The sequence below is a fragment of the Pholis gunnellus genome (genome assembly GCF_910591455.1).
Source record: "Pholis gunnellus genome assembly, chromosome: 7".
NCBI classification, from domain to species: domain Eukaryota; kingdom Metazoa; phylum Chordata; class Actinopteri; order Perciformes; family Pholidae; genus Pholis; species Pholis gunnellus.
The window spans coordinates 7,389,918-7,417,756 of NC_136533.1; the positions used below are offsets into that span (position 1 = coordinate 7,389,918).

At 42.0% G+C, this 27,839-nt stretch overlaps 3 protein-coding genes across 5 annotated transcripts in view; 1 reads left to right on the forward strand and 2 right to left on the reverse strand.

Annotated features, from left to right (window-relative positions):
• Positions 1 to 13,805, reverse strand: part of srpk2 (SRSF protein kinase 2) — a 63,199-nt gene extending 49,394 nt beyond the window's left edge. Inside the window, exons 1-2 of the mRNA XM_079162738.1 lie at positions 13,702 to 13,805; positions 13,388 to 13,454 (exon numbers count right to left, since the gene is read on the reverse strand). Coding sequence (XP_079018864.1) covers positions 13,388 to 13,454; positions 13,702 to 13,717 — 83 coding nt within the window. The 5' untranslated portion in view covers positions 13,718 to 13,805. The remainder of the gene's footprint in view (positions 1 to 13,387; positions 13,455 to 13,701) is intronic.
• Positions 13,806 to 15,523: 1,718 nt separating this feature from the next.
• pus7 (pseudouridine synthase 7) lies at positions 15,524 to 22,497 on the forward strand. Of its 3 annotated transcripts, none has more exons than XM_079162708.1 (17): positions 15,524 to 15,612; positions 15,807 to 15,918; positions 16,628 to 16,903; positions 16,992 to 17,076; positions 17,738 to 17,854; positions 17,939 to 18,083; positions 18,875 to 18,986; positions 19,083 to 19,160; positions 19,342 to 19,470; positions 19,817 to 19,942; positions 20,031 to 20,092; positions 20,180 to 20,340; positions 20,556 to 20,682; positions 21,084 to 21,185; positions 21,334 to 21,463; positions 21,656 to 21,747; positions 21,907 to 22,497. In XM_079162708.1, the coding sequence occupies exons 3-17, from the start codon at positions 16,638 to 16,640 to the stop codon at positions 22,041 to 22,043; spliced, it is 1,869 nt and encodes a 622-aa protein (XP_079018834.1). In that variant the 5' UTR covers positions 15,524 to 15,612; positions 15,807 to 15,918; positions 16,628 to 16,637; the 3' UTR covers positions 22,044 to 22,497. The 3 variants fall into 3 exon arrangements, with proteins under 3 accessions (XP_079018834.1, XP_079018835.1, XP_079018833.1); XM_079162709.1 differs by having other exon boundaries at positions 15,531 to 15,616; positions 16,600 to 16,903; XM_079162707.1 differs by having other exon boundaries at positions 15,531 to 15,616.
• An 840-nt stretch (positions 22,498 to 23,337) lies between these two features.
• Positions 23,338 to 25,131, reverse strand: LOC306698827 (endonuclease domain-containing 1 protein-like). The gene is made up of 2 exons (XM_079163308.1): positions 24,829 to 25,131; positions 23,338 to 24,677 (listed from the first exon to the last, which is right to left on the reverse strand). The coding sequence occupies exons 1-2, from the start codon at positions 25,123 to 25,125 to the stop codon at positions 24,072 to 24,074; spliced, it is 903 nt and encodes a 300-aa protein (XP_079019434.1). The 5' UTR covers positions 25,126 to 25,131; the 3' UTR covers positions 23,338 to 24,071.
• Between the last annotated feature and the right edge of the window lie 2,708 nt (positions 25,132 to 27,839).

A 27,839-nucleotide genomic window follows, 5' to 3' on the forward strand; every position in this document is an offset into this window, starting at 1 on the left:
CGAGGCATCGTTTGTTTAGTTTTCAGCCAGGTCAGATATCTGAGCTTTCCTAGTAATGATTATGACTTGGATGTTGACACTGTATTTACAAGTCGGACACTTGTAATCATTATGACATGAACGTGGCATTCATTTGATATTTTACCTTTGACTTGCATGAACGGAAGTGTAGGTTTTTGGATCGTGACACAGACTACAGACTAGAAGTCAGGATATCTCAGCCTCTACTGCTGAGACCGTTCTTTTAATAATCTGTCTCTTCAAACCTTTTTACAATTATGACAATGTGAAAGGGACACATCACCAATTTTACACATTGAAGTCAATTTACGAATTAAGATTACTGTTGAAACAGTATAATGTGTTCACCTCTACCCTCTCTTCTATAGGCCTACTCTTAACTCGTTTGAGTGTGACTTAATGAAAGTGCAATATTAAATCAGCAGAGTGCTCCTTTAACAGGTCACACTGGTATCCTTGCTGATTGCAAAACTACAAATTAAATGTTTAGGTTTTTCTTTCTTTGTTTACATTAGCACCAACCGTACACAGATCCAGAGCCTATAGACCTTGTTGTAGCGGGAAAAGCACACATGGGACTAATAATACTGTATCAATGACGGCTCTTTGTATTCAATCAGGTAGAATCATGTATGAAATAACGTTAAGTAGTTATTGGATCATGTATTAGTTGCCAGACTGACTCCATCTAAGTGCCCCAGTAAGCCATGACGGTGGCCTAGCCTGCACAACTGAACTGGGTCACATGTTTTTATTTACACCTGTGCTTTTCTTTAAAAAGGTCATAACACCAGACGTCTGTATTCGCCATGGGCTTCTATCTCGCTCTGTGCCTCCAGTTTTTATCTCTATCTCAAGTCCCCTCACTCGACTTTCTTCCAGTTAAGCGGAAAAAGCCATAACCCTTCCCACCACACACACACACACACACACACACACACACACACACACACACACACACACACACAAGCACACACAAACACACAGTTACCGGTCAGTGTTGAGTGCTCGTAATTCATCCAGACATACACAGGTAAGCAGCTTGCACTTTCTGTGCCTCATTACCCCGGGGAACGCACTCTACAGCAAGATGTTTGAATGTGTGCACTTTGCAAGTTAAAGGGAGTTTGTGTTGGTGTGTGTGTGTGTGTGTGTGCGTGCAATAAGGGGGTGAGGAGAGAGAGAGAGAGAGAGAGAGAGAGAGAGAGAGAGAGAGAGAGAGAGAGAGAGAGAGAGAGAGAGAGAGTGTACAGTTTAACAAAAGCTAAAACTGATTATGACCCAGTAATAGCACCTGGTCCTCTGTGTGTGTGTGTGTGTGTGTGTGTGTGTTGTGTGTTTGTGTGTGTGTGAGCTCATTAGCAAAGTGGTGTGTGTTTAATTGATGTATGAGTGACCTCCGACCTCTGTCCCTGCACTCTGACCCCAGCCGCTTCACCGGGCTGACATGGATTTTATCGCAACACTTAACACCAAGCAAACCCACAAAATGGCCGACTTCTTGTTGTTCTTAACGCCCTTTCACTTCACTAATGGAGGACAGGTCCAGTAGCAACACCTAACGCAGATGAAGGTGTTTGTGTGATCAGCGTATTGGATATGTGCTGATGTGCCTGCAAGACAGTTTCATAAAGTTGTTACAAGGGCTGCTAACAGTTAAACGTCAAAAAGTTGTGAGAAGACGCCCATCACAACCACGACATCCTGAAATTGTGTGTGGCCAAGACAAAAATATATTTCATTGACTATGATATGTGACAAAGGCAAGCAGCAAACCCTAATTTGAGAAGAAAATATTTGGCTGAAACGATTAATCGATGATCAAAACAGTTTCAGATGCATCGTCTTTTGATCGACTAATAATCGATCAATCAAACAGCTTTGATCGTTACTTTCAGACCACAAATGAATTCTGTCCTCAATTTTGGTCGTTTCAAGTCTTTTAATTAAGAGTCAAAATGTCATGTTTCTTCTATTAGATCAGCCCGTACACACATCAGGCACAACACGGATTAGCCCTTTAATGTTGCTAATAGTGTGATACCCAAATCAATAGCTTTTTGACAGTCAGCAGTGTTCCTTAAATGCCACTATTAAATTACTATTAATCCTACATTTATTTTCTAATATAATTATTTATATGCAACACAAATGGTGTTTGCATGCGTGGCGATATGTAACTCTATAAATTAATAACATTCTTATAGCTTGAACTTTCAAAATATAAAATCAAATTTCTGGGTTCCCCTTTGTAAAAGCACTATGAAAGGCAATTGTGTTTTATATATAATAAGTGTTTTTGTATTTTGCTGGCTCCTGCTCTAATCAATCCAATGACATTTGACCTTTTGGTTACAGAGAGACCTGTGTAACCACCAAGCACCGAACCAATATTTATTTTTATAAAAGAGAGAACGAGAGAATTCAAAAGAAGCGAAATGGGATATTTGGCTGTACTCGACTGACTCAGTTTGTATTCATCATGGAAGGAACACAGAATCTGATTGATTTCAAAAGGTAACTATTAAAGTATTCAGTCATGTCCAGCACAGACAAAATGAGGAGGGGGGAAGAACAGCAACTAATGAATTCTTTCATCACAAGACATGGCTACCCTCTGATGGACAGAATAAGAAATACACTCCTAAGACTCAAACCAGCACAGTCCACTTGATACACGACACCGAAGAAAATGAAAAAAGCAGCACTTTGGGAGGCCAAACGAGGCCAAACAGGAAAACAACAATGTTTTTTGTTTTTTTTCCTACTGTCATGGAGCATGTTGAGTATAGCAAATAGTCCTGGGCTGCAGCCTGAGGGGGCGTACAACAATGCGGCCCTGTGTTTCCAGCGTCAGAGTACTGTGATAACAGCCCTGCAGGATGGGGACAGAGAGAAGCCAGGCCTGTGGTCACCAGCGAGCGCTACGTCAACACAATGAGTGCGATCACTCACATAGCAGCAGTACTGCTGTAACGGGACTGAAATAGGCAGAGACGAAATGTGAGATTACAGCCTTCAAGTTCAAACGCAGACTTGGAAAATATGCCTCATAATAATAGGAAAGACATGCTTCAGAGTTCTAGTGTATTGAACAGATTCAACCAGAACTAAAATTTAACAAACGGTCTGTCCTGTATGTGACTGAAATATACAACAATAACAACTATTGGATGGATCGCAAGCTTTTCCTAAAAATAGACATTTCAAAACACCATCATCAGGTCGAAAATTTTATTTGGCAATACTTTAAGACATTCTATTATTCTCTGCTTTGCTTTGTATTTAGTGCTCATTAAATATCAGTTTTAGTCACTTCAGTTGTAATCACAGAGGTGGTTATTCACATGTTCATAAAATACAGCATTGCAGCCCCTCTACAGCTGATTTCTGAACGCGGATGATGCTGAAATTGAGGATTTTATAAGAGCTGAAACTATTAATTCAATCGACAGCAAATTGCTCAACTGGCAACTCTTTTGATAATCGATTAGTCAAAATAACTAACATTCCCAAGTTACAGGATATCAATGGGGATTTGCTGCTTTTCATCGTCATATATGATAGAAAATTTAATTTCTTTTGGATTTTGGACCATTGGTCAGACAAAACAAGACATTTAAAGATGTCATCTTGGACTGAAATAAAACAGAAAATCATTAGTTGCAGCCCTAGTTTTTTTCATACATAGTAATTTTGATTATTTGTTTTTTTTGTCTTATTTGACCCACTGTAAGTTGGCCCCTCTTTTCTATTCAGGACTGCATTGCTAGAAGCTTCTGAGTCCTCTACTCTAACGAGAATCTAACAAACAATTTCCTGCCCTGTTTTCGATGCGGGGCTAAACGAGGACACCAGACTGCACAGCGTTGCCAATTACTCAATGTTTACAATGGCGGCAGCAGCCTTGATAGAATAGAGCGGATGCATGGACACACACATACACACTCTCCAGAGATCTGGGTTAGTGTGCTGAAGAAACACGGTGACAAACAAATGCTGGGTGGCCAGACTGCAAACACGAGAAGCGGTGATTACAGCCGACACAAGCAATCCATCACCATTGGAATGAGTATTGATCGTGCCCTGCTGTATACCTGTGTATGCATTCATCATAAAACATGTGATTATTGATGAATAAGTAAGGGGGGAAATGTTCACATGTGCTGCCCTCTGATTCATCAAACCCCACTGACGACATGAGCAGCATCTTGGTAACTCATTATCAAAAACAGGCTCTCTGCAATTAACTGAAACTGTACCTACTTTCCATGAGGCTTTGGCTTTGTGTTTAACTTTTCCTATTTTGAAAAGGGGGCAATTACTTTAAATTATTGGTGGCAGTTCACTTTGTGCCAACGCTATTAAGAAAGCACTGAGAAACCCTGGATGAGCTGGATTATTTTCTTTAAAAAAAAAAGGACATTAAAGCTAGGGTTGGTAATGTTCTTCAAAGACATTTTTTGTTATATCTTTTTAAATTATCTTTACATCCCGACAGCAATCGTCTTCCACAAGCTGCTTGACAGCTGTGAGCATGAACAATAGCCATGTTCACAGATCCCATCACTGGAAAAGAGTGTACAACACTGGGCTGGTTTTTAAGGTTGGATCATTTTGTTTACATCTTACTCGTGGCTAGTTTCTCAACATTGCCAACCCGAGCTTTAAGTGATCTGCAGTGACGACAGACAAGATTATGCAAAAATGACCAGTGATGCAAAATGCAAGGGTGTTATTTCCAGTGGGGGGGAAATCATTTACTAATTAGTTTTATTTGCAGTTATGCACCCTATTACATACATATTTGTGACCGTGCTGAAGAACTAAAATAACCCACATGTACAATTCTGCAATGAGCTCGGTGAAGTGTAAATAAAGAATAACTGTGGAGCTGCGGAGTGTAACAGCTGCCTCAGCATTTCAATAAAACTACATTTTGAGAAAGAAAACGCCCAAAAGGCAGCTTATGCTGAGGAAAAGAGGAACTAAAGCTGCCAACGCCACCTCAGTGTCTGTCTTCTCTACATAATGTGTGAAAATGTTTTTACTTTTAAAGAGTTGCCTCAGGTTAAAAACCAACTTACTGAATATTATCAGAATAAATGGTACATAATAAAGGATTCACTTGATCGACTTTACTTTGAAGCTAGTCTACACTGTTGTTTTCAAGAATAAAATGTAAAGCCAAATCAAAAACTGAGAAAGGTTACAGTAAAATAATAATTTTGAAGGTAAGAAATGCATAAATATGAAGAAAATTTGACAGAACATCCTTCAGCAATGCAGCTTCATCAGCAGCATAACCAGGAGGTGGCAGTGGAGAGCGGCCGCACTGTGCTCAGCCTCCCGACTGTGAGGAGCTCATGCCCTCACAGCATTACATGCCCTCGTAATGCCTTCCCTTCCTCCTTCCAGGATGACCCACTGGCCTGCAACTGCAGAGCTGGACCGCACTACAGACGCATTACATGAGTGGAACAAATCCTCGTCCCTCGCGGAACAAATCCTATTTGGACCACACACACACACTCTGAACATGGACAGTGAAGAGTTCATATAACAGATTGTAGTGCAGACTTGATGGCTTAAGCTAAAAAGGAACAACCATTACATGTTCGCCTTGTTAAGGTCCAGACAGAGGCAACCTCTGGCTCACAAAACCAGCCTTACTATTGGCTGTGGATAAGGTGAGCTTTTCTTCAGGAGTTCCTACTTCAACACCTACTGGAGTGGCCTACTTCTGCCTACATTCAATTAGCCAGCAGTATCACTGGCACTGTGGCCATCAGGGAGGAAATCATTCCCACTCAGACACCACAGAGGAAGCAGCTAATATCACATTACAATTCAGTATGTATAACAATGAATGAATGAATGATCTGTAAGGAGCATATAGCCAAGCTCCCTGACAGTAGGAGTCCACGTCCACAAATACAGTTCTATTTGGGTTATTTATTATCAGACTGAAGGACTATATCAAAATAAATCAGCAATACATTTCCAAGGCTTGGACAAAACATGTCCTCCTAAGACTTAAGATTAATACACATCATCAAAATACATTGGGTTTTTTTACGCTGCATTAAACAGCTTTGTTGTACTAATTTATGGATGAAATGGCAATGTATACTGAGAAAGGTGCCGCCCAGAGTGAAAAACAATAGCAGCAGCTCCACTAAGATATTTGGAATATTTCTTTTGTTTTTACAGCCTGCAACTTTACGGTTTTGGTTCAGGCTCACTGCTCTCATGACTTCAGCCCCATTTCCAGCAGCAGCAGCAGCAGCAGGCAGCTGTTTTCAGTTTTTGTTATTTAAAAAAAGAAGGCTTTGATAAACCTTCAGTACGCTACGAACACAGAATCAAATGGCAATTAATTCTGCTCATCTGTCAAAATAAGAAACTAGTGCTGCAGGCTCAAATGCAATTAGTTACACCTCACAATCCAGACAGACAGACAGTGTGTGGATGGCTCCTCTGTGACAATGAAAATACTAACGTGACTCTGGTCCCTGCCCTGTTGACTTGTATTCATACAATGTGAAATGTTACATAAACAAACCAAACAGACCTATAGCAGTCTGTATGGGTCAAATTAACACATTGACACATATGTGCTTTCCTTCATGTGTCCAACGCAGCAGTTTTTTTATAACCTAACTCTGCGTTTAGCTGCCCTGTGGCATCCTCTAATTCCCTTTCTCCCCTTTCTTTACTCACTCTCTCCATCCCTGGCTCTCCTGTTGCTACTGGTTGGCCAGACACGAGCTCACACATGCAAACTCTCCTTTTTCCCCCTCTCAATCTTCCTCCCTCTTATTCTTGCTCTTTATCTTTTGCTCCACCTCTCGAGCTTTCGGCATGCCTATCACTGTGTTTTCTCTCCCTGTTTTTAGTCTCTCTCTCTCTCTCTGTCTCTCTGTCTCTCTCTCTCTCTCTCTCTCTCTCTCTCTCTCTCTCCCTCTCTCTCTCTCTCTCTCTCTCTCTCTCTCTCTCTCTCTCTCTCTCTCTCTCTCTCTCTCTCTCTCTCTCTCTCTCTCTCTCTCTCTCTACATGCAGCTCACATGCTCTGCTCCCAGTCAGGCAGCAGTATTGATGAAAGAAGCTTTATTAGCTGAGCAGTACAAATCTGCGGAGCTCTTCCTCACGTCTGTACAGTACATGACATACTAGCCACCATGGCTTAGTCCTTAAACTGGGGGATCTGGCCACTGGTGCTCATCCATAGCTACAGAAGCTGGACTCACCAGCATCAATCCAATTCATTAATGCGGAGCCTTTTGCTTACCACATGCTAATCAATAAAGGATCATTAATCACTATAGCAGACTGATCTTACGCATGAACAAAAAGAAGGTAACATAATGTAATGAAAAAACCCAAAGTCTGTCATTTTGGGAAATGCACTTTCTTGCATAGAGTCAGATGAGGAGATTGATACCACTTTCAGGTCTGTCAGTTAAATATGAAGCTGTCTTATAGAATAAGAACTGGAAAATAGCTATTAGTGATTTTACGGGGCTTTTTGTGTGCTGTTGGTGAACTATAGAGGTGATGGTAGGAGGTGGATATTGTTATTTTCAGAAACAGCTAGGTCAGCCTTTATGCTAAGCTAAGCTAACTTAAGCTAGCTTATCTCCAAATCTAATAGACAGGTCTGGGTGTGTCTTGGCAAGAAAATGTAAAACATCCCCACATTTTGAAGTGTAGATCCAATATCTCACACACCGGCAAAATGTATATCTTATATCACACTAAGCATAAGTAACAGCATTCACAAAACCAAATAAAAAATAACAATTTAGATGGAATTAGGGGTTAAGATGCCGACTATTAATTATAGACCTTTATTGCACCTGTCTTACTCCCCTATCGTTACCTAATAAAGGCCATAAAATGATCTTTAAAAATATGGCGAGCCTGTATATTAACGTTATACAACACTGTGTGTTCATGATGATGATTTACATCATGTAGTAAACCAAAATGTAAATCAAATTTTATCGTTGCTTATGGTCCCAGCACAGCACACAGTGAAACGTATCCTCTGCATGTAACCCATCCTAGTATTGTGAGCAGCTACTATACAGCATCCAGGGAGCAGTTGTTTGGGGTTCCAGTGCCTTGCCAAAGGGCATGTCAGCAATGAATATGAGCGAAATATGAGCACTTTGGGGCACGCTCCATAAATGTTCCGTGCTGGGGAGTTGAACTAGCGACCCTCTGGTTCCAAAGCCAAGTCCCCACAGACAGAGCTACTGCCACCCAGCATGTCATCTCTTTGTGTCATGTATCATACCTGCTTCGGTTTCATGAATTCATAAAACCTCGACATGTGATTTCAATCGTGACAGACTCCAGCTTCAGCCCGCTGCCCGATACCAGTGATGAAACCCTGTCTCGTCTCTGCACAGCTGCCTACTCGCTCAAAGACTAAGAGCCGGGCCAAACCCAGACGACAAATCAATGCAGTTTACAGTGCAATGTGCGGGAACATTAGTCAGCTCGGTTAGGGCAGCTCATTTCATGCAGAAAGGTCCATAATGCTATACGACTGGCACTGCTAGCCGACAGATATATGTCCCAAGAAGAATATTAGCATTTAGACTCATCGGTGCTCTGCCTGGCACAGTTATGACTAATGAATGCTACTATGCTGGTGTCGCTTTGTATATATCTTTCACCCTCACAACCCCAGCCTGTTTGGGCATGCTGATCCAGATCCATTTAATCTCTGGGGCGATTCCCATCAAAGCCTCGGCCAACTCGATACCTGCTGTGAGTCGTCATCGTCTAATGTGAGAAGCAGAGACGTCTACAATCTGAATTAAAACATGCGGATCAAACGTTTGATTTTTAATCAAATATGAAGTAATATATAATCTCTTGCAGTAACCTCCTTCAGTCATATGTATCTGTGCCAATAGTTGTCATTTTAAAAGCATGATGGTCCAACTCAATAAAGGGAAGGATGATAGAGTGAGACAAATAAATGTGACGGTGTAAAAGCTTTGACCCGTCACTAAACAAACCCTGTCAGGAAAAAAAGAGGACTGTTGTGTTTTTTGTGTGGCTCCTGCAGCAACTGGCAAAGTGCTCATATTTTGTTCATATTAGTTAAACAACTCCCACTAACAACAAAGTGGCATGGTAGGGTTACAACAAACTGCACAGTGAGAATTGTAGATAACATGTTTAAATACTCAAATATAATTAAGTTGGTGTAAACTGAAGTTATGATGATTCTGTAAATCCTTATCTGACTATTTAAAGGACTGAAGTCCATAAGAACTCAAACCGGTCCAGAAAAGCCACTGTTAAAAGCTACAATACAAAATAAAAGCAGGTATCAACATGCATTTTTTAAATGCCAGTTTGCTCCACTCTGAGTTTCTCCCTCGAAAAAAAGAAAAAAGCATTGTATCCAGAAATGAATCAGCAGATTTACCAATACTGAAAATAATCAGTATTTTGGAACCCCATAAAAACATATGTAGCCTCTGGTATCAGACATGCTGCTGGGAACCTTTATTAAACCATGCTAAATCGTTAACATTAGCTCCTCAACCTGTTGGAGCACACAACATCTCAGCTGGCTCAGTACCAGCTTTCAACGCCTCAACTCATATCGAGTATCTCTCTCACACACACACACACACATGTTGTACAATACCAATAGCCAGAGCAGCAAGACAGGCCAAAGGAACAACAAATATGTTGTTTGAATAAAGAGATAAGATCAGGTGATGATGTGCAGGCGATAGCTTGAACTTCAAAAGGCCAACAAGAGCAAAAATTGGATGATGAAAAGAGACAGTGTATCAAAGTGAACTTAGTGTGAACTTTTCATTTGCGCCACAACCAAGTTCAAAGCATCTCCTACTCCACCTACAGACCCTGCACACACACACACAGACACACACACACATTCACAAACAGTCAATACTGTGTTATTTTAGTCTATGAATCCAACAAAAATAACACCAAAGCACAACTGCGCTTCCAAATCACAAACTGGGGTCTTTGAATTTTGCTGGCATTGCACATCGGATAGAAGTGATAAAAGCTGGAAAGAAGGCTTTGAAGAACAGACTTGCAGCTGCAAGGCCAATAGATCAGTTATCTGCTCAGCAAGCCATGCAGTTGCTCTCCAACATGTGTCTGATCTACTGCTGAAGACCTTAAACATCACGCTGAATTGTCACTTAGCATGTGTGATCCCTCACAGATGACGCAGTTACCCTCAGAAACAAATGCGCCACACTGTTTTGTAATCTGTGAAAGAGGGAAAGTGGAAAACGCTCATCCTGTCAGTATTTGATCGGTGGTGTGTGAGATCCTGCTCGAGACAAATTAAAAGATGACTGATCTAATGACCCGTAATAAAAGAACCAATAAATAAATAACTGTCAAGGTTTCATCACTTGAGTGCATCTGCAAATAAACGGTTTACACTGCCTCACAGTAATAGTAATTGTGGGATTTCTTATTAAATGTACAGCTTGTGGTTCCAGGTTTTGCAATACAATTAAATGATAAAATGATCAACAATTTTGGCAATACCTTGATACAGTTTCATACGTCTGCTATTCTCGATCACCAATTAATAACCTACAAACTTAGTCTAAACAAGACTAGTCTAGATTTGCGAGGCTGTACTTCTTCGGAACATTTGTGCTTTGAGTTAAACGCCAATATCCACATGCTAACATGCTTACAATGACAAGGCTAACATGTTCATAATCATAGGTAGCATTTACCTGGTTCACCATGTGAGTGTAGCCTGTGTATGCTAACATTTGCGAACCATCAACAAACACAAAGCACAGCTGAGGCTGATGGGAATGACATTGACTAAAGTACTGGGCCGACTGACATTCTGACCTGATGTTGGCGTAAGATGAAGAATCAGGGGATCAGCCATTGACCTTTACAATCTGATCCATCAGCTCATCCATCAAAGTGTTTGTCAAACATGTCAAGCTGCTGCTGGCGCTTTAGGAAAAGTGAGGGGATCACCAAAGTCCATAGCGTTCATCCTCTGGGCACCATGAATGTCCATATAGGTTTTGAGATATTTCAGTCTGGACCAAAGCGTGGACCTATCGACAGAGCTTGTCCACTAATGTATAAAAAAACTGAATATCAAATCGACCTCAATCCTCTATATAGGCATATGTGATGCATCTAATATTGCTCTTTCTTTGATAATTTCCTGTCATGTCTATATACTAATGACTCTCGAATAAAGGCATACCATTTTGTTGCACCTGTTAGGGCAGGAAAGCTTTACACTTCCAATTAGTGCAAAGCGTCGTTCACCTCACATACGCTCCAGCATGACTCTGCCTTACTTCACTCTGAGTAGAGGACTTGTGGAGGAGAATGACTGAAAGCACATAATATATGCTATGTGGTGCTGATAAAAAAGAACAATGGACCACAGCAAGATACCACTTTAGATCTACAAGATCTACACTTTAGTTAAATCACTCTTCTGGTCGTTGTCGGCCAGACTGGGCGAGATCAGGTAAGACTACACACAGTTGGCGGGTAAGGAGTCACAGTCTGGAATCATTTGTTTGTGCCTGCGCTGATGTGCACGTTTGTCTGAAGTTCATGAGTTCAAACATGGGAAGTTGTATGAGCTAAAGATCAAAGTTAAGTGGCAACGCATTGAATGAGCCTGAGAACGCATTGCTCTGAATGGGAACGTCTAATTTTGTGGTGGAAATGTGTGTGCGCGCGTGTGTGTGTGTGTGTGTGTGTGTGTGTGTGTGTGTGTGTGTGTGTAGGTGTGTGTGTGTGTGTGTGTGTGTGTGTGTGACTGTGTAAGGGTGTGTGTACATGTGTGTATTTTGTGGTTCCTGAACACAAAGCTTTCCTCAACTGTGTGAAGCACTTCAGTAGAGGACAGGCATGACTCTGGATCAAAGCAGATCACAGTTTTTCTTTGAAAGTGAAGAGAGAGAGAGAGAGAGAGAGAGAGAGAGAGAGAGAGAGAGAGAGAGAGAGAGAGAGAGAGAGAGAGAGAGAGACGCTATTGTGACCCAGACCAGGATAAGCTTCTGCTAGCCAATGAGCTTACCTGATTTGCTTGATTGTACAGCTGGGACAAATAGTCCATTGACAGAAAATTAAACTGCATTTATTTTGATAATCGATTAACTGAAGTCATTCAACAAGCAACAACAACGAAACATTTTCAAGCTTCGGAAATGTGAGAATTTGAGGCTTTTCCTTGTTTTACAAAATGATAAATTGCATATTCATACCAACTGACTACATCACCTGCAGCCATATTTCCTTTTGAATATCCTTAAAAAATAAACTCGAGTCATTTTATTTCTCATTTTCAGTCTGCTTAATCCGTATCCCTAGAGTTAAGCCCTACTGTATATATATCCCAGCATACACTGGGCGATAGGCAACATCCAAAACATGTCACATCCCCCCCTCTCAGAGCAACCACTGGCTTTATGAATTGATATTGTTGTTTTGCACACCATCTGTTTGCTGTAATTCAATGTGCAGGCGTTTAGGAATTCCAGCAAATTCGAGCAGCAGACACCGAGCTGCCCCCTGGGGTGGCCGCGCCGTTGGTATCACCTAATTGATGATGCCTTCTTTCGGCTGCCGGTGACGTCGCTCCAATAGCATCGTGCCATGAAGTAAGCCCCCGCTCTCCCCACTCCAATTCGCATGCACTATACAGAGCCACTGCGCTGCGCACACTCCAAGTGCGCTGCAACCGCTCAACGCCGGGTGAAATCACGCTGAAATACCCGTGCAAGACTGCCTCACAAAACCACAGACACACAATCACACAGCAGGAAACAATGCTCCAACAAATTCAAGAAAAGTTACATAATCAAACACTTTGTGAGATATTCTCAAATAGGCTAGAGAAGGGAGGTGTTTTTACTCCTTATCCCTGCTGCAGAGGGGGCAAGGAAATGAGCTGTCACATCACACCTCTTTCTGCAAACCATAGTCAGAAAGCAATCAATCAAGAGGCCACCAGTAGTGGAAAGATGGGCAAAATGAGGTATGAATCTTCGGGATTGTAGGCTACTCTGGGTGCAAATGTTGCTGGAAACTGCCGTTAGGGAGTCAAGTGGGGTCCTCGTCTTCCAGATCTGAGTCCTCTTAACGTAAATGACAACTTCCCACACGCCCGTCCTGTGTGCTGAAAATACACGCCTTTTGCCATATGCGCGCACAGTCTACACCGCCGACGCACCGCCGGCGTCACGCGGAGACGGACCCGTTGCCAACAGAACCAAAACCGGGAAAACACACACATCACTCTCTCACTACGTCGAACAGTCACCAACCAGCCGCCGCCGCCCCTGCTGCTTACCTACGATGGTGACCCGTTCTGTCTTTCTTCCCCTTCGGCCTCCTTTTTCTGGCCTGGATGGCCATCACTGGGGGTGAGGTAACGTTGAACCACGGGGAACGACCGACGTCCGAGTCCGGGGAAGGGTGTAGGATGGACGGGGAGGAAAGAGAGAGAATAAACACACATCGTTAGGCTCTGAAGCTGGCTGGCACGGGGCATTCAGCGTCGTTTAGCATGCCCCCGGTAGGGATAGCTACACGCTTAACTTTCGCCATCTTTCCTATTAATTACAACCAGAAGTGTGGTCAAGTCAGAGGCTGAGGGATACGCACCTTTCCTGGAGCTCATGTTTCCTCCTCTTCCCCTCAGCAGGAGCGGACAGCTCAGAGGCAGCAGCCGGATTCTCTCTCTCTCTCTCGCTCTCTCTCTCGCTCTCTCTCTATCTCTCTCTCTCTCTCTCTCTCTCTCTCTCTCGCGCACACACAATAACACGAGCGCACACTAACCTCTACCTATAGATGGCACGCGCTCCCTCTTGTGGTGGTTGCTTGCAGTCCTGCGTGGACCTGCACCACTATGCACGAATTTATTCTCATTCACATTTAGGTTTTAACAGCAGAATATATTTAGTGAGGGCATTTTTCTCTAGCAGAATATTAGAGCATGCAACAATCCAAAAATGTGTATTAAAACATGTGTCTATGTATATTAGGCTAAATCCCAAGTACTGTTGCCTACTTAAGTACATGTTTGAGGTATATGGATTTAACTTGAGTATTCCCATTTAAAGCATCTTTATACTTCTTCTCTATTACTTTAGCTTTTAGAAAATATATGCATTGCAAGTATACATTACACATTATGCTGTTCACACTCAGGTCTAAAAATCTAAAAATGTAATATAACATTCTACATAATGCACTTTCTACTTTGATACTTAAAGTGTATTTTGCAAATTAACTTTTCCATTTCCAGGACTTTTATGTTGCAGGTTAAGTATGCATGACCTTTGCTGCATGTCATTCCTTCTGTCTCTGTCTCCATCGCCTATTTCTACTGTTGAGTCTCTCATAAAGGCTTAAAATGCCCCAAAAATGCTTCAGATGAAGACCTCATAATAGACATATTGCATAACAAAGGTACTGTTGTCTAGCACTGTATCTGAAATACTCCTCCTCAGCTATGTATTTCTACACAGAATCGATGTACAATAACTTGGTATACTATACTTAGTATAATAACTTGGTAGCAAGCTCACGTTGCCTCTACTATTTATAGTGTTAGCTGTTTTTTATTGCTGTCTGCAGCCCACTGTCTGCTTTATGCAATTTCACAAAAAATATAGGGACATACATTTTGTGAAGTTATCAGTCAAAGCAGCACTCTCTCCGACAGACAAGTCAGAATTGGACGATAAGTGATTATGGTAAGTTTATAGATAATAATCGCAAAGGTGCACATTTGTTACTATGAAGTACAATAATGATAATCTCCAATCATGGCTTTGTTCCCATTTATTTGATTATTAAAATGGTTGCTGATCAATTTTCAATTATTGTACCTCGTACAGAATAGTCAACCACAGACAAAGGTACTCTGACAAGAGGCGTTCACCTACAATGAGATAGCATTGACAAAGGAAGGACAATATTGACATAGTTTCATACACACACCTAATATAATCACTGTCCTAGATATTTATCTTATAGGACACTGCATTAGGGCTTCACGGTGAAAAGGCTCCGCTGGGATTCGAACCCAGGATCTCCTGTTTACTAGACAGGCGCTTTAACCATCTAAGCCACGGCGCCGGTGAATGCACAGGTTATTACAGTCAAACAGTATCAGAGGAGAAAAAATAATCATAATATGATGACATGCATTTTGTGGTATTGCAGAAGAAAAGTTATGAGAGGTTTTCAACGTTTAACATGTAAATATGATCATTTTTAAGCTGTGGAGTTTTTTTGTATCACTCCTTTTTATCATTATTTTGCCATCAAGGTATCCAGCGAACCTTTAAGTCAGTGTTTTTGGGGTTTTATTTTGTTTAAATTAAGAGTGCCATCTTTCAAAGGCGCTGCTGTGAAACTCCATGATTGACAGGTCCCTTAACCAAACGTTTTGAAGGGGGGCGGGCTTTAGGCTTGGATCTGTTTCCGGGAAACAAGCACACACATACACACACGTGTGGGGAAAGCTGGCATTCAACGCAGTTCGTACTCTTCTGAAAATCACCAAACGTAGGTACGTTAAATCAGACTTTTGGCTACAAAACAACAACGCTTCTCGCTTTATTTACACCAGCTCCGCTTTCCCGCTAGCAGCGCTAACTATAGCCAGCGATGTTAGCTAACAGACGGCAGTGCGAATGCGCTAGCGGATTTGCTAACTTTGGAGATGTCAGCATTACGTTATGTTCATCGTGTCTTTCCAGTGCCTGTGTTAAACCCGGTTCCGGTAAGAAGTTTACAAGTGTTTGGCGGCTGTGAGACCAGAAGAGTTTCCCAGATCCACGTCTGTTTCTCGCCTCCGCAGCTCCACAAACAGTAAGTCAGTAGCATCTTAGTTTCTAGGCCATTAACGTCAGTTCACCTTGTTGTCATTACTCGAACTGACGCTGCAATACAACACAGCTGTGTTTTGAGTTGACGTCAGTGCAGCAGTGTTACATTACTGCGTAGATGCAAGTACAGCAGTTTTTATATGTTACTAGTGATGGTGTATAAAACAAGATGCATCATACCAAAATGAATGTTAACTTCCACAAAGTAGGCAGACTTGCAATTAGAGATGCAACAGGAGCCAACAAGATGTTCAGAGCTTATTGTTTTAATGTGCAAATGTAACCTATTCCTATTCATTGCACCACAACATGTTTAAGATACAAGGGGGATCTGTCACAGAGGGTATTTGGCAAATATGGTTCAGGCTCCCAAAAAAATGGATCCTACATTTCCCATAATGCAACTTAATAGTATCTTTTGTCATACTTCCCCTCTCTCCATGCCCCCAGTTTGTAATGCAGGCTTTTCTTTTAGATATTTGTTGTCTCATGGTATCCTGATGAGTGAGGGGTTTGAAACGTTGTTAACTTGCATGTTTCAAAACTATGTCGTTTTAATGTCCTCAGTTTTGCTCTCTGCTGACACCCAATAAAAGCAAAATTATCTTTAAAATACTACACAAATAGGGTTTGAGCCCAGCTAACGGCTGTATCTGAACCATAGCACGGTTTCTCTGTCTCTGTTGCCTCAGCTTGGCTCTGATGGCTGAGCCTGTCCAAGTCGGGGAAAAGAGAGGCTGTCCAGAGGATGACGAGGAAGACACGCCGTCAAAGAAACCAAAAGTTGAGGAGGATGAGAAGAATGGAGGCCCCCCCAGCCACGGTGTGAAGGAAGAGCCCGCGAGTGATGGAGAGGAGGCGGTTGAGACCTTTGCCGATATGATGAAGCATGGCCTCACCGAGCTGGATGTGGGCATCCTGAAGTATGTCAGTGACCACGAGGGCTTCTCTGGAATCCTGAAGGAAAGGTTCGTCCTCCAGAGTCATTAAGAAGTTTTGCCTAAATTCTTTCAGTTTGGATTGTTTACCGGATGATTTGTTGCGGCTTGTTCTCAGATATTCAGATTTCGTGGTGAATGAAATCAGCAAACAAGGCAAGATTGTGCATTTAGATGACCTCTCTATCCCTCCAGAGGCTGAGGTAAGATGTTGGGTTGACTTTCAATCCCCAGTGTCACGTCTCTGTCAGGATGTATGTAGGATTCCATTGTGGATCGCAATAAAAAACACTCCCGTTAGTTGATCGTGGTGAATTTCCATTATCTGGATAATCGCGAATATCTTCCCAAGTGTCTTGAAAAAATGCTGTCAAGCTTGTTATTATGGAGAAGTGGAGAAATAGAGCCTGATTATCATATAAGACAGAACAGACTCACACATGTTTTAATGTATCCTTTATAAATGCAGGAGGTATAGTTACCTTATTTAAGATTGTTTGTTTCTCACATAAAAACGATGTTTCCTATCTGTGATGCAATAAAAATGTGTTTTAACCATATTTTATAATATCATGGAGCCCAATCATTTTGATGCAGATAATTGTCGTGACATGAACTTCTCACATTTTCACTTAAATGGCTAGATCTTTAATCTCACTGTAAGGGAGCACCAGTCAGCATTTACAATGTGGTTTTACTTCTTGTTAAACTCAGAGATGAATGTCAGAGGTTAAACTTAGTCTCAAAATCATTATACACTTGGTTTGGTGATAGAAATAGCTGTAGCTGCGATGATGCTGTTAGCAAAACAAATAAATCAACGTCACATCAAGTTACACATGCTTTGTGTTTCATCTAATTTAGGAAGTCCCAGAGGCTCAACCTCAGCCAGAGGATTGTGACGTGCTGACTGAAGAGCAGAAGAAGCAGCTCGGGCAGCTGCAGCTCTTCAAGAATAAAGAGGACAACGTCTCCATTGAGGTGAGTCTACACTTCCCGGATCCCTTTTATGACATCCCTAAAGAGTTTTACGTAATGTCCTTACTCCTCTTCTCACATCTGTAGGTGGTGGATGACACGAAAGAGAAGCGGACGCTGGTCCACAAAGCCATCAAGACTCAGTATGCTGGTCTGGAGACGAAGACGGAGGAGAAGGAAGGGCGCAAGTTCATCGTGGCCTACCACGCTGCTGGGAAGACGGCGTTAGCAGGTATGTGGAGAGGAGACGGAACCAGATGTCAGCCTTCAACTGTCTGGACAGACTTCTCGACCAGTAAATCAGAGAACGGACATATTGCACGTGTACCGTAAGCTTATGTGTTGCAGTGCATGTGGTCTCCAGTGCAGTAAAATGTGTTGCATGCACTTGTGCATGTTCTTGATCAAGACACCTGCATGGTTCTGCTCCAACACATCTCACTCATTGTTTTGGTTATGACTGACTGATTAATGGATTACAGATTTTTTTGGTCAGAATGAGCATTTTAAAAGACAATAAGGAAAGAGGAGACTTAGTATCGTGGTGCGTTGACAAACCCTGTGCCCTTATTGCAAAAAAACATTTTAAAATGCCATTATTCCACTCTCAGGCCCATGCATGAGGTCTCACCCATGACAACTCGCCACACGATCCTTAAACATCTCTTTCTTAGTAACATTATTTTATCCTCCTATTGCTCCTCTCTGGTGGATAGAGGTCAAAGCAGCTGCAGGTAAGAACCTATTCTCCACACAGCGCAGAGGAAACGGGTAAAACACAGATGGAGTTGGGTGTCGGTTGCTAAAATGCTTTTTGGTTTTCTAAATAAAGTATGAAGTTATTTTTTTTTGCAATCACAAAGTAGCTTTCTTTACAGGTAAACATGTGGTAGTGCAACATCTGTTACGCTTTAACTTGAATCTTTAAAATAGATTTTATTAATTTTTTTTTTTTAATGTGGTTAGCTCAACAATTCATAATCTGTATTTGAGTGCAACCTTTTCTTCTGTGTCCATGAAAAGCTCCGAGGAAACACTTCTGGCCCAAAAACCGTGGCAGTTTCTGCCACTTTGTCCTCTACAAGGAGAACAAGGACACTATGGACGCCATCAATGTTCTCTCAAAGTTCCTCAGGTCTGAATGTAGCACATAAACAAAATATTACAGATTGACTATTTTCACAATGAAATATGATGGTAGCTAAGGACTGTCATTTGTTTGTCTTTCTAGGCTCAGACCCAACATGTTTTCCTACATGGGAACCAAGGACAAGAGAGCCATCACTGTGCAGGAGATTGCAGTGCTCAAGTGAGTGTGTAATGCTTTAACATTCATGACTGTGCTTCCTTTTCCAAATTGTCTGCGGGTGATTGTAAGTAGGTGGTAAATGCTGCATCTGGAGGTGTTTCTGCTGTTACTAGGCAGACTATCTCTGGTGGATCGGCTTGTTGTACAGTAACTAAAGAAACCTGGTCCCTGTCCTCCTCAGGATCACAGCAGAGAGGCTGGCTCACCTCAACAAGTGCCTCATGAATCTCAAGCTGGGAAACTTTTGCTACAAAAACCACCCTCTTAAGCTGGGAGAGCTGCAGGGAAACCACTTCACTGTGATCATCAGGTCAGCAGGGTGTTGTTTATGTAGAGGGTTCACTTCTGTTCAATACAGCCCTCTCCTGTGCTCTGTTGTGAATGCTGGTTAGCTGTCACAGACCAGTTGCTGTGTATCCCACAAGTAACGACTATATTAACGGCTAGTATAAACTCTCGGGTATAAAGATGTTGTCCGTGAATTTTGTTTCTATTTGATCATTACTTTTTATGTTTTTGTGTCTCTTTTATTTATGCTTCTAGTCTCTCATTTCTTTGTAAAACACTGTCTCGTCCATTGAAATTGTACAGGCACACTGTGTTAACGTCACTGCTACATGACTGCGCTTCTAATTATTGTTTAATTTGTATCCCAGAAACATCTCGGGGACAGATGAGCAGGTCAGTCAGGCCTTGTCATCCCTCAAGCAGACGGGCTTCATCAACTACTACGGCATGCAGCGCTTTGGCACCACAGCTGTGCCGACGCAACAAGTTGGCAGGTAAGGTCATGACACGAGGAGATACTGACATGCATTTTAGATTATAAGTTGACTGAAGCATCGTTTCCTCCTTTTTGTTTGGGGGCAGGGCTATCTTGAAAAACAACTGGAAAGAGGTGGTGGATTTAATTCTGAAGCCTCGTCCTGGAGGTAACGAGCCCTTTGTTTTGTCCTCACAGTCTTCTAAGTGGTTAAGAAGTATGTCAAACCTTCCTCCATCTTTACTGCTTTCCCCAGCGGAGAAAGAATTCCTGGTCCGCTGCAGGGAGGAGTGGGCAAAGACTCAGGACCCAGAGGCCGCCCTGAAAAAGCTGCCCAACAAGCGCTGCGTCGAGGGCCAGCTGCTGCGAGGCCTGTCTATGTACGGCCAGAAGAACATCGTCACTGCTTTTGCACTGGTTGGTTTATTTTTTTTAGTAATGATGCTATTAATAGGCTGAAAATGTGAGCGAGACATACAGAACATAAAGAAGTAGTATAGTCAGTCAAAAGTACGATAGGCAGGTGTAACTATGTGTTGTATGCTGCTTCTACTTCTACATATTCACTGACCATTTATTCCCATTCAAAGGTTTCTGCTTATTTCTGATCACTCTTTGCTCTTTTTTTTCAGATCCCTCGTAACAACCGCCTGATGTACATCCACAGCTACCAGAGCGTTGTGTGGAACACCATGGTGAGCCGGAGAATCGAGGCCTTCGGCCTGAAGGCCGTGGAGGGGGACCTTGTGCTCAAAGGAAGTAAGTAGCTCACATGTTTTTTGGCAAGCTGATGTTAAATATTAAAGGAATGGTTCAACAACCACACATTTTTAAACTAACCCTTTGCCGGCTGGAGTTTTATATTTCACGTACCAGTGGTATCATATAATTAAATACAAGCATTTTTCAAAATGTCAAATTTATACTTCAACAATAGTTTCAAAGAACAGGAAATAGTTTGAAGGAACAGATATCCACAATACGGTTTCTTTTCTTTTTTTGCAATTTCTCTGTCACCAGAAGTTAAAAGCGACCAAATCAAGTCAACGTGTTGTTCCCCAGATTAAGTCTACAGAAGAAAAAAAATCTGCTTTCCAACCGATAGTTTGTATTATTGAAACAGACTAAAACTAATACTGATGTTGTCTGTGCTCATGAAGCTACAGCACACGTGCTGTCTGCAGAGGAGGCCGAGAGCTGCTCCATCCATGACGTTGTGATGCCACTTCCTGGGTTTGACGTCATCTACCCCACTCATCCCGGTAAGAAGTCGCTCTGGGGGATTTTGAGTTCTTTTCTTCTTCTTTTCTTTTGCTTGTTCTATGAAAAGATAGCTGTGCAAAATAACATTGAGTTGTTTTAACACTAACAAGCTTGTGATTGACTGTGATGCTTGTGTCTGCCTGTCAGTGGGTAAAGGATACAGAGAGCTGCTCACTGCAGACGGGTTGGACATCGACAAAATGAGACACAAAGTGAAGGACTACTCTTTGGCTGGAGCCTACAGACGCATCCTCATCAGACCCAGTGACGTCAGCTGGTCAGCACCAAATTAATACTAGTATATTCTTTTTTTAATGTGGTGTAACACTGTTGTACGAAGCCCTTTATGCTGTAATACGGAGGCTGTTATTGCGTACTGCAGGTATTTGAATGCTTTACTTTAACTACTCTGTAATACTGCGACGCCTCTAACCTGGTGTTTTGTGGTATTTCTGTCTCTTTGATGCAGGGAGGTGATCCAGTACGACGACCCCAGGATCTCCCTGGTGCATAGTGATTTTGAGAAAATGGAGAACAAACCCGCTCCCGTCTTCAACAAAGGTACGGTTTCTTTATGGATTGTTTTTGGTGTGTGTGTTAACACACTGGACTGCCAATCTGTGGGCAAAAGAACTACTGAACTACTGAACTACTTTTTAGTTTTTTGACAGCCATCTTTTAGCACTCTCTGATCCAGTTTGTCTCTCCTTCCTCCCACAGAGGGGAAGTATCGGGCTCTTCGGATGGAGTTCTCTCTGCCTCCCTCAACCTACGCGACCATGGCCATCAGAGAGGTCCTCAAGTTGGACACGAGCATCAAGAAACAGACGCAGCTCAATACCACCTGGTTCAACTGAGACCAACACACACTCTGGCACAAACTGCTGCAGGCCGCAAAGCACCCGTCTACTGTGGCTACTTACTGTTGTGAGTGTTTTTAAGTGTATTGTGCGCGTGTGTCTGTATGCGTGTGTGTGTGTGTGAAGGAGAGAATTGGGTTCTGTGTGAAGCCAAAAGGTTATTTCTTTGAAGTACAAAGAGCAACAATGTATCATTATTCAACTTTTTTTTTAACTATGTTTTAACTTGCTCTAAAGTGTTTCTGTGCTGAGATGACTTAGTTTATTTTGACAATGATTTAGGTGGACTGTGTGCTGCCAGGGTGCTGTCTCATGCGTTAAGCCCTGCTGCTCAGGGGGCTCTCGGCACGCCCCTTTTGTACAGACAAATGTGGTTCTTTTTTGTTTTTAAACTTTGAGCTGAATGTGTGAATTGAAAAAAAACTCTTGCAGAAATAAATTAAAACTGTTGAGTTTATAGTGTGAAGTCTGTCTTTGACTGTTATTAAGACAAGTATTGCCAATATGCTGTTAATTTATTTTGATCATGAGGCTCTTTTCCAATATTGTTCAATGCACAATTGTTAAAGTCACATCTTTCCCACGGGAGAGCGTTTAGCTACACACAGCTCGTCTCCCTCTACTGGCCCTCAGAGTTAAGTCTGCTTCCATTTAAGGATGTGAAATGTATTTTAGGCTCCTTTCAGTCTGCTGCTGGTCAAATAGTGGAGCTGACCATCTGGCACTGTGGCACATGCCAGCTGGCAGAACACAGCTACCCTCTCAAACGAGATACGAATCATATCATTCACCCTGGGGCTCCGTCTGCCCTCCTAGTTTTGGGTAATTTCACTGTTTTTATGGTTTCATGCTGTTTGTATCATCTATGACCGGCTGTACCAAAGAGATCTTACCAGATCCCGACCCTAAACAATAATAATAATAATAATAATGAACAAAGCCATAAAAAATGTTACTGGGAGTGATAATATCCTTTGTATTTTTATGCTCCACTTTAATTAGATTTAATTCAGCTTTTGTAGTTCACATTTTATGTCACGGTTGAGATCCTAAAAGGGAGTACCACAAAGATTTACAACAGAGCTACAAGACACTACAAGATGCTGAACCCCTGAGAAGTTATTACTGCTAACTGTTACTGTATTACTCTATTCTGATAAGCAGGGAAACACAATCCTATTATTCATCAGAAAGTTAAACTCTTTAGTTGTATTTGTGAATATTCTTTTAAGGATAAAACAAAAATGAAAAATCTGGATATTGGCAGAGTGTCTTTTTCATAAGAGAAGTGCTCAGTAGTGCGACAGCTAAGTGACTACGTGAAAATGTAAAACAGTCGGTCTAATCTGTCTGCGCTGCACAAAAGGCCCACAGAGGCAGGTCATGAGATAAAGCGAATGAAGAGTACAACCATGTAGGGTTTTCATGGCGAGTTTATGCACCATTGCAGTCAACATAATTGAAATGTATTTATTGGAGAATTTGCAGAGTTTTGAAATGTACCTTGGTTACAAACGGGGATGTTTTTATATTTTCTGACAGATGTTAACATGGAGGATCAGTGTTGGACTCTGAGGACAGTATATGTAACAAAATGTAAGCTCACAGGTCCACTTAGTAGCTCTTTAGAGCCTTCAATGACATCCTCTTCTGCAAACAGAACTCAGAGAAGCTTGTAAGTGGACCTTTTTAGAAAATACAGAGTAAATACTTCATAAATAAGTGAAGATTAGTATAACAATAGATAATAACAACAACCAGAGTAATCGTGGTGTGACTAACATCTTAAGCAGCAAACAAGCTGCCACAAAGCAATTCTATGCAAAACTGTAAATTGGATATTGGGAATCAAATTGAGACATGTGGGCGACACGTTTAGTTTACTCAAGGAAACTAGAATTTAGAGTAGATTAATCAAAATAAATATGAAACGATGCACTCCTACTCAGCTGCTAAATGTTGAATATTATCGACGCTGGTGGGAATGTCAAATCTACCAAATATGAAGGACCCATCCCCATTTTCTCAAGGCAGGTGCAGGGCACTGTTCCCTCTATTAAGAGGCACACAGTTGTCATAGAAGATCTGGAAAGAGCTGGCAACGTAAGTTAATTTCTTCAGGAATAACTCCAGCTGCTGCACCGTCATCTCTTGAACCTTATTATGCTCCCTTTCGTTGAGCCCATAAGCTGCAAACGCAGGAAACTTTGAGCGCTCTGAGTACGGTGCATTGTGGTCAAAATCAACGCAGCAGTAGGCCGACCAGAAGTAGGTGGGGATGCCCAGGCGGTTGATGTTGTCGCGGCGGATTGTGTGGCCCGAGGTGGTGACCCCGGTGACCACATAGGCGGTGCCGCGGCAGTAGTTGTTGAGCCGCTTGCGGACGGTGTGCTCGTGGTTCTTCCAGGGCCCAATGTTGAACTCTCTGACCCGGGGGACCACGTTCGTCAGGGTGTAGGTGGATGCTTTGTCGTTTGGTTCGGCCTGGTGCTCGTCTGGATTCAGCTGGCCACGTTCAAAGATCACAGAGTTTGAGTAGTCGTCAAGCACGGCCTGAGCTTCCTCAAAATTCTTGTGGACGTTTTCTGAAGGAAACGGCTGCATCTCGCGAGAGTCAGACACTGTGGAGAGCTGTCGGGACAAACAGTGTCATCACTAAAAATGATGTTAGGTAAGTTAATTAACAGATAACACTCATTGCCAAAGGATCTATCCAAATTTTCCCATCCTGAACATTGGAAATGATGCTTTCCTAAAAAAAAATGAAACACTCAGCCCCTACCTGTGGCTCGTACATCCAAGGCACATCAACCTTCTTGGAGCCGTCCGAGCGCTTGAAGGTGTACGCAGAATATACAGGCATGTGGTTGATGGTGTCGTACAGGGTGACAAATCGCGGGTTGCCCTCGTAGAACTGGCAAATCTTCTTAAAAGGCTGCTCCTCAAGCCCCCGAGGCAGCGTGCCCATGTACAGGAACTGTTTACACTCAGGTGAGAGCTTTTCCTGCACCTCTGCTGCCGCCATCACAACGAGGAGAAGGCAGATGAGTGTTTGATCCGTTCTGTTGTAGACGATCATGACGAATTGTGCAGTTTCCACAGAGCATTCAGTCCCTTTGAAACGGTGTCCCGCTGTGTGGACTTTGCCTCTGCGCTTCATACCATCCCAGGCATATTATGCAAATTCTTATCTTCTTTCACTTTACAAGTATAGTAGTGAAAACCCATCAGTGGCCATCACAGCTCAGAGATCCTAAAGGTCCTGCACAACCACAGGAGCTCCGAGTAATTCTGGCTGACAATTACAAGGAAATTATGTGACAAATGGACTGAAAACACAACTGAACAGTGGGGGGAATATTAATCAAGGAGAGACAGAAGGCCATTTTTCACAGCAGACATTTTACTAACAATATTAATAATGACTCTGTTCCCTTTACACTAAGTGTTCCTGTAAGTCATCAATAACACGTGTAATTTCCCTGCAATGAGGCAAACATCAGCTGTGAAAAAGGCAATACTTAGCCCATTACCTTCATTTAATGTGTTTAATATTTCAAACCTTTCAGCCTCATTGCACTAATGTCTGATGAACTCAGAGGTCACAGCTTTCCATATGTGCCACAAGCTCTTTATAGGCCTAGAAAAAGGAAATACACGTTGTGTTCTTAAGCCCAAGGAACCACTGAATCTGAAACCAATGTAATGAAGCCTTTCTTAAATGTGCTGTAATTCACTTTGTTTCAGGACAATCCACTGAGTACCAATACTGCTCTCCAGAGAGTCCTAGGTATAAATTCAGTCTACAGCCACGTTAGCATCTCTGTGTGCTTGTAGCTAAATGCTAAAGTCAGCATAATACATGCTCACAATGACAATGCTAACATGCTGACCCTTCTCGATTTGTAGCAGGTTTTTTCTTCTCACGTTCACTACATGAGAAGAAAAAAATAATTTGCTAATTAGTGTTAAATACAAAGTGCAGCTGAGGCTGATGGGAAAGTCATTAGTATGACTAAAGTGTTGGACAAATTTGAAAAATCACTAAATGATGGTACATTTCACTCATAATCCAAAGATTGTGAATGAAATTGTTCCAACCTCGTAGTGACGCTGGAGGAAAAATCCCCCAAATTATAAAAATGCCAATACAGTTACTGCAATTCAGGCTATCGATACCTTATTGTGCCGTTTTCAGAAGATGTATCTGTACATAAGGTCTTTGAAGTCTGTCCTTTCATACATCCTTACACTGCCTCACTTCCTTCCCCCTGTTGTTCCCACTGTGACGCTCAGCATAGTTTTCTTCTCAATGAAACAGTTGTATTTACTCTGCCTTTCTTTACTTCTGTGTGTGTGTGTGTGTGTGTGTGTGTGTGTGTGTGTGTGTGTGTGTGTGTGTGTCCACCCACCATGTTTCTGTGAGAGAAAAGACTGTGGAATGTTTTTGGAAACATCTGTTTCCATACCAACAGGTTGATGGCAGCGTGACCTCTGCCCCTGTGGTAACAAACACTTCCTGTTTACTATCGAGACATCTTCACTGTTTACACTCTAAACTCATGCTGACCTACAGCATCCATCCATCTAATATCCAAGCTTAGATATAACAGAAACAGAACCTTAAAAAGTCTCACAAATAAAAGCCAAAATGTGACTGTAAACAAAGTTAAAATACTTAAATATCTAGGGAATGTCTTAACTTCATCAAATTAGTTCAAAATCAAATTAGGATTTGCATATGGACGTACAAAAGATACACAAGAGAAAAATGAAATAGATAAATTGTCACAGATCAAAGTGTCCAGCTGCCACCAAACTTTTAATCAATGCAGAGTAGTGGAGACAATGTACAAGTGTCAGAAATAACCCTAAAATCACATGTAAGTATGGCACAAAGGTTTTGCCCTTGATATTTTGTCTTTGCCCGGTTTAGTGCAAAGACAAATCTCATATGGAGGTAATTTCAAAGTAACTTGTAACTTAAACCCGTCAAATAAATACAGTAAAGTAAAAAAGTATAAAGAATATACAGTAAAGTGAAGTACCTCAAAATTGTAACTTAAGTACAGTACTTTACGCAACTGAATATCATTTAATAAATGTATTAACAGTGAATTGGAAGCCTCCTTTTAGCGAGAGACAACACAGCTGTGGGTCATCTGTAATCCGTCACCATTGTTCTTTTTTTACTCCAGGTATTTACAGAATAATGGTTTTAAATAAGGCTGCCTCGCATACATTCACCCGTCTATTCTGATGCTGCGGTCAGACTGTGAAAGTGAGGGCCGTTATTTGTTCGTGCTCTGTGTGGCTTGTTACATTTGACCACCGTATACACTGTGTGTGTTTGAACATGTGAGACACAACAAAAGAGTGTGTTTGTATTGACACACATTTGTGTGTACTGTGTGCATTTGGATGTGTGTGTGTGTGTGTGTGTGTGTCTGTGCATAGAGAATATGAGCAGCCTAGCGGATTGTGGGGGATCTGTTTGTGTGTCTCGGTTTTGTGTGTGTTTGCAGGGGGGGAGGATGGGTGATGTTATTGTGTCTCTCGGGAGGGTTTGTGCTATTGGGTGGGGTGGTGGTGGTGGTGGTGGTGGGGGGGGGGGGGGGGGGGGGGGGGTATTTGCAGGTCTCGTAACTCTCTGCCAGGGTGGTCTAGTTTGAGAATGAGAGAAAGGAGGTGTGTGTGTGTGTGTGTGTGTGTGTGTGTGTGTGTGTGTGTGTGTGTGTAAAGGACTTTAGATGAAGACACACCTTCCTCAGCCGGCTCAGTGCAGATATAGAG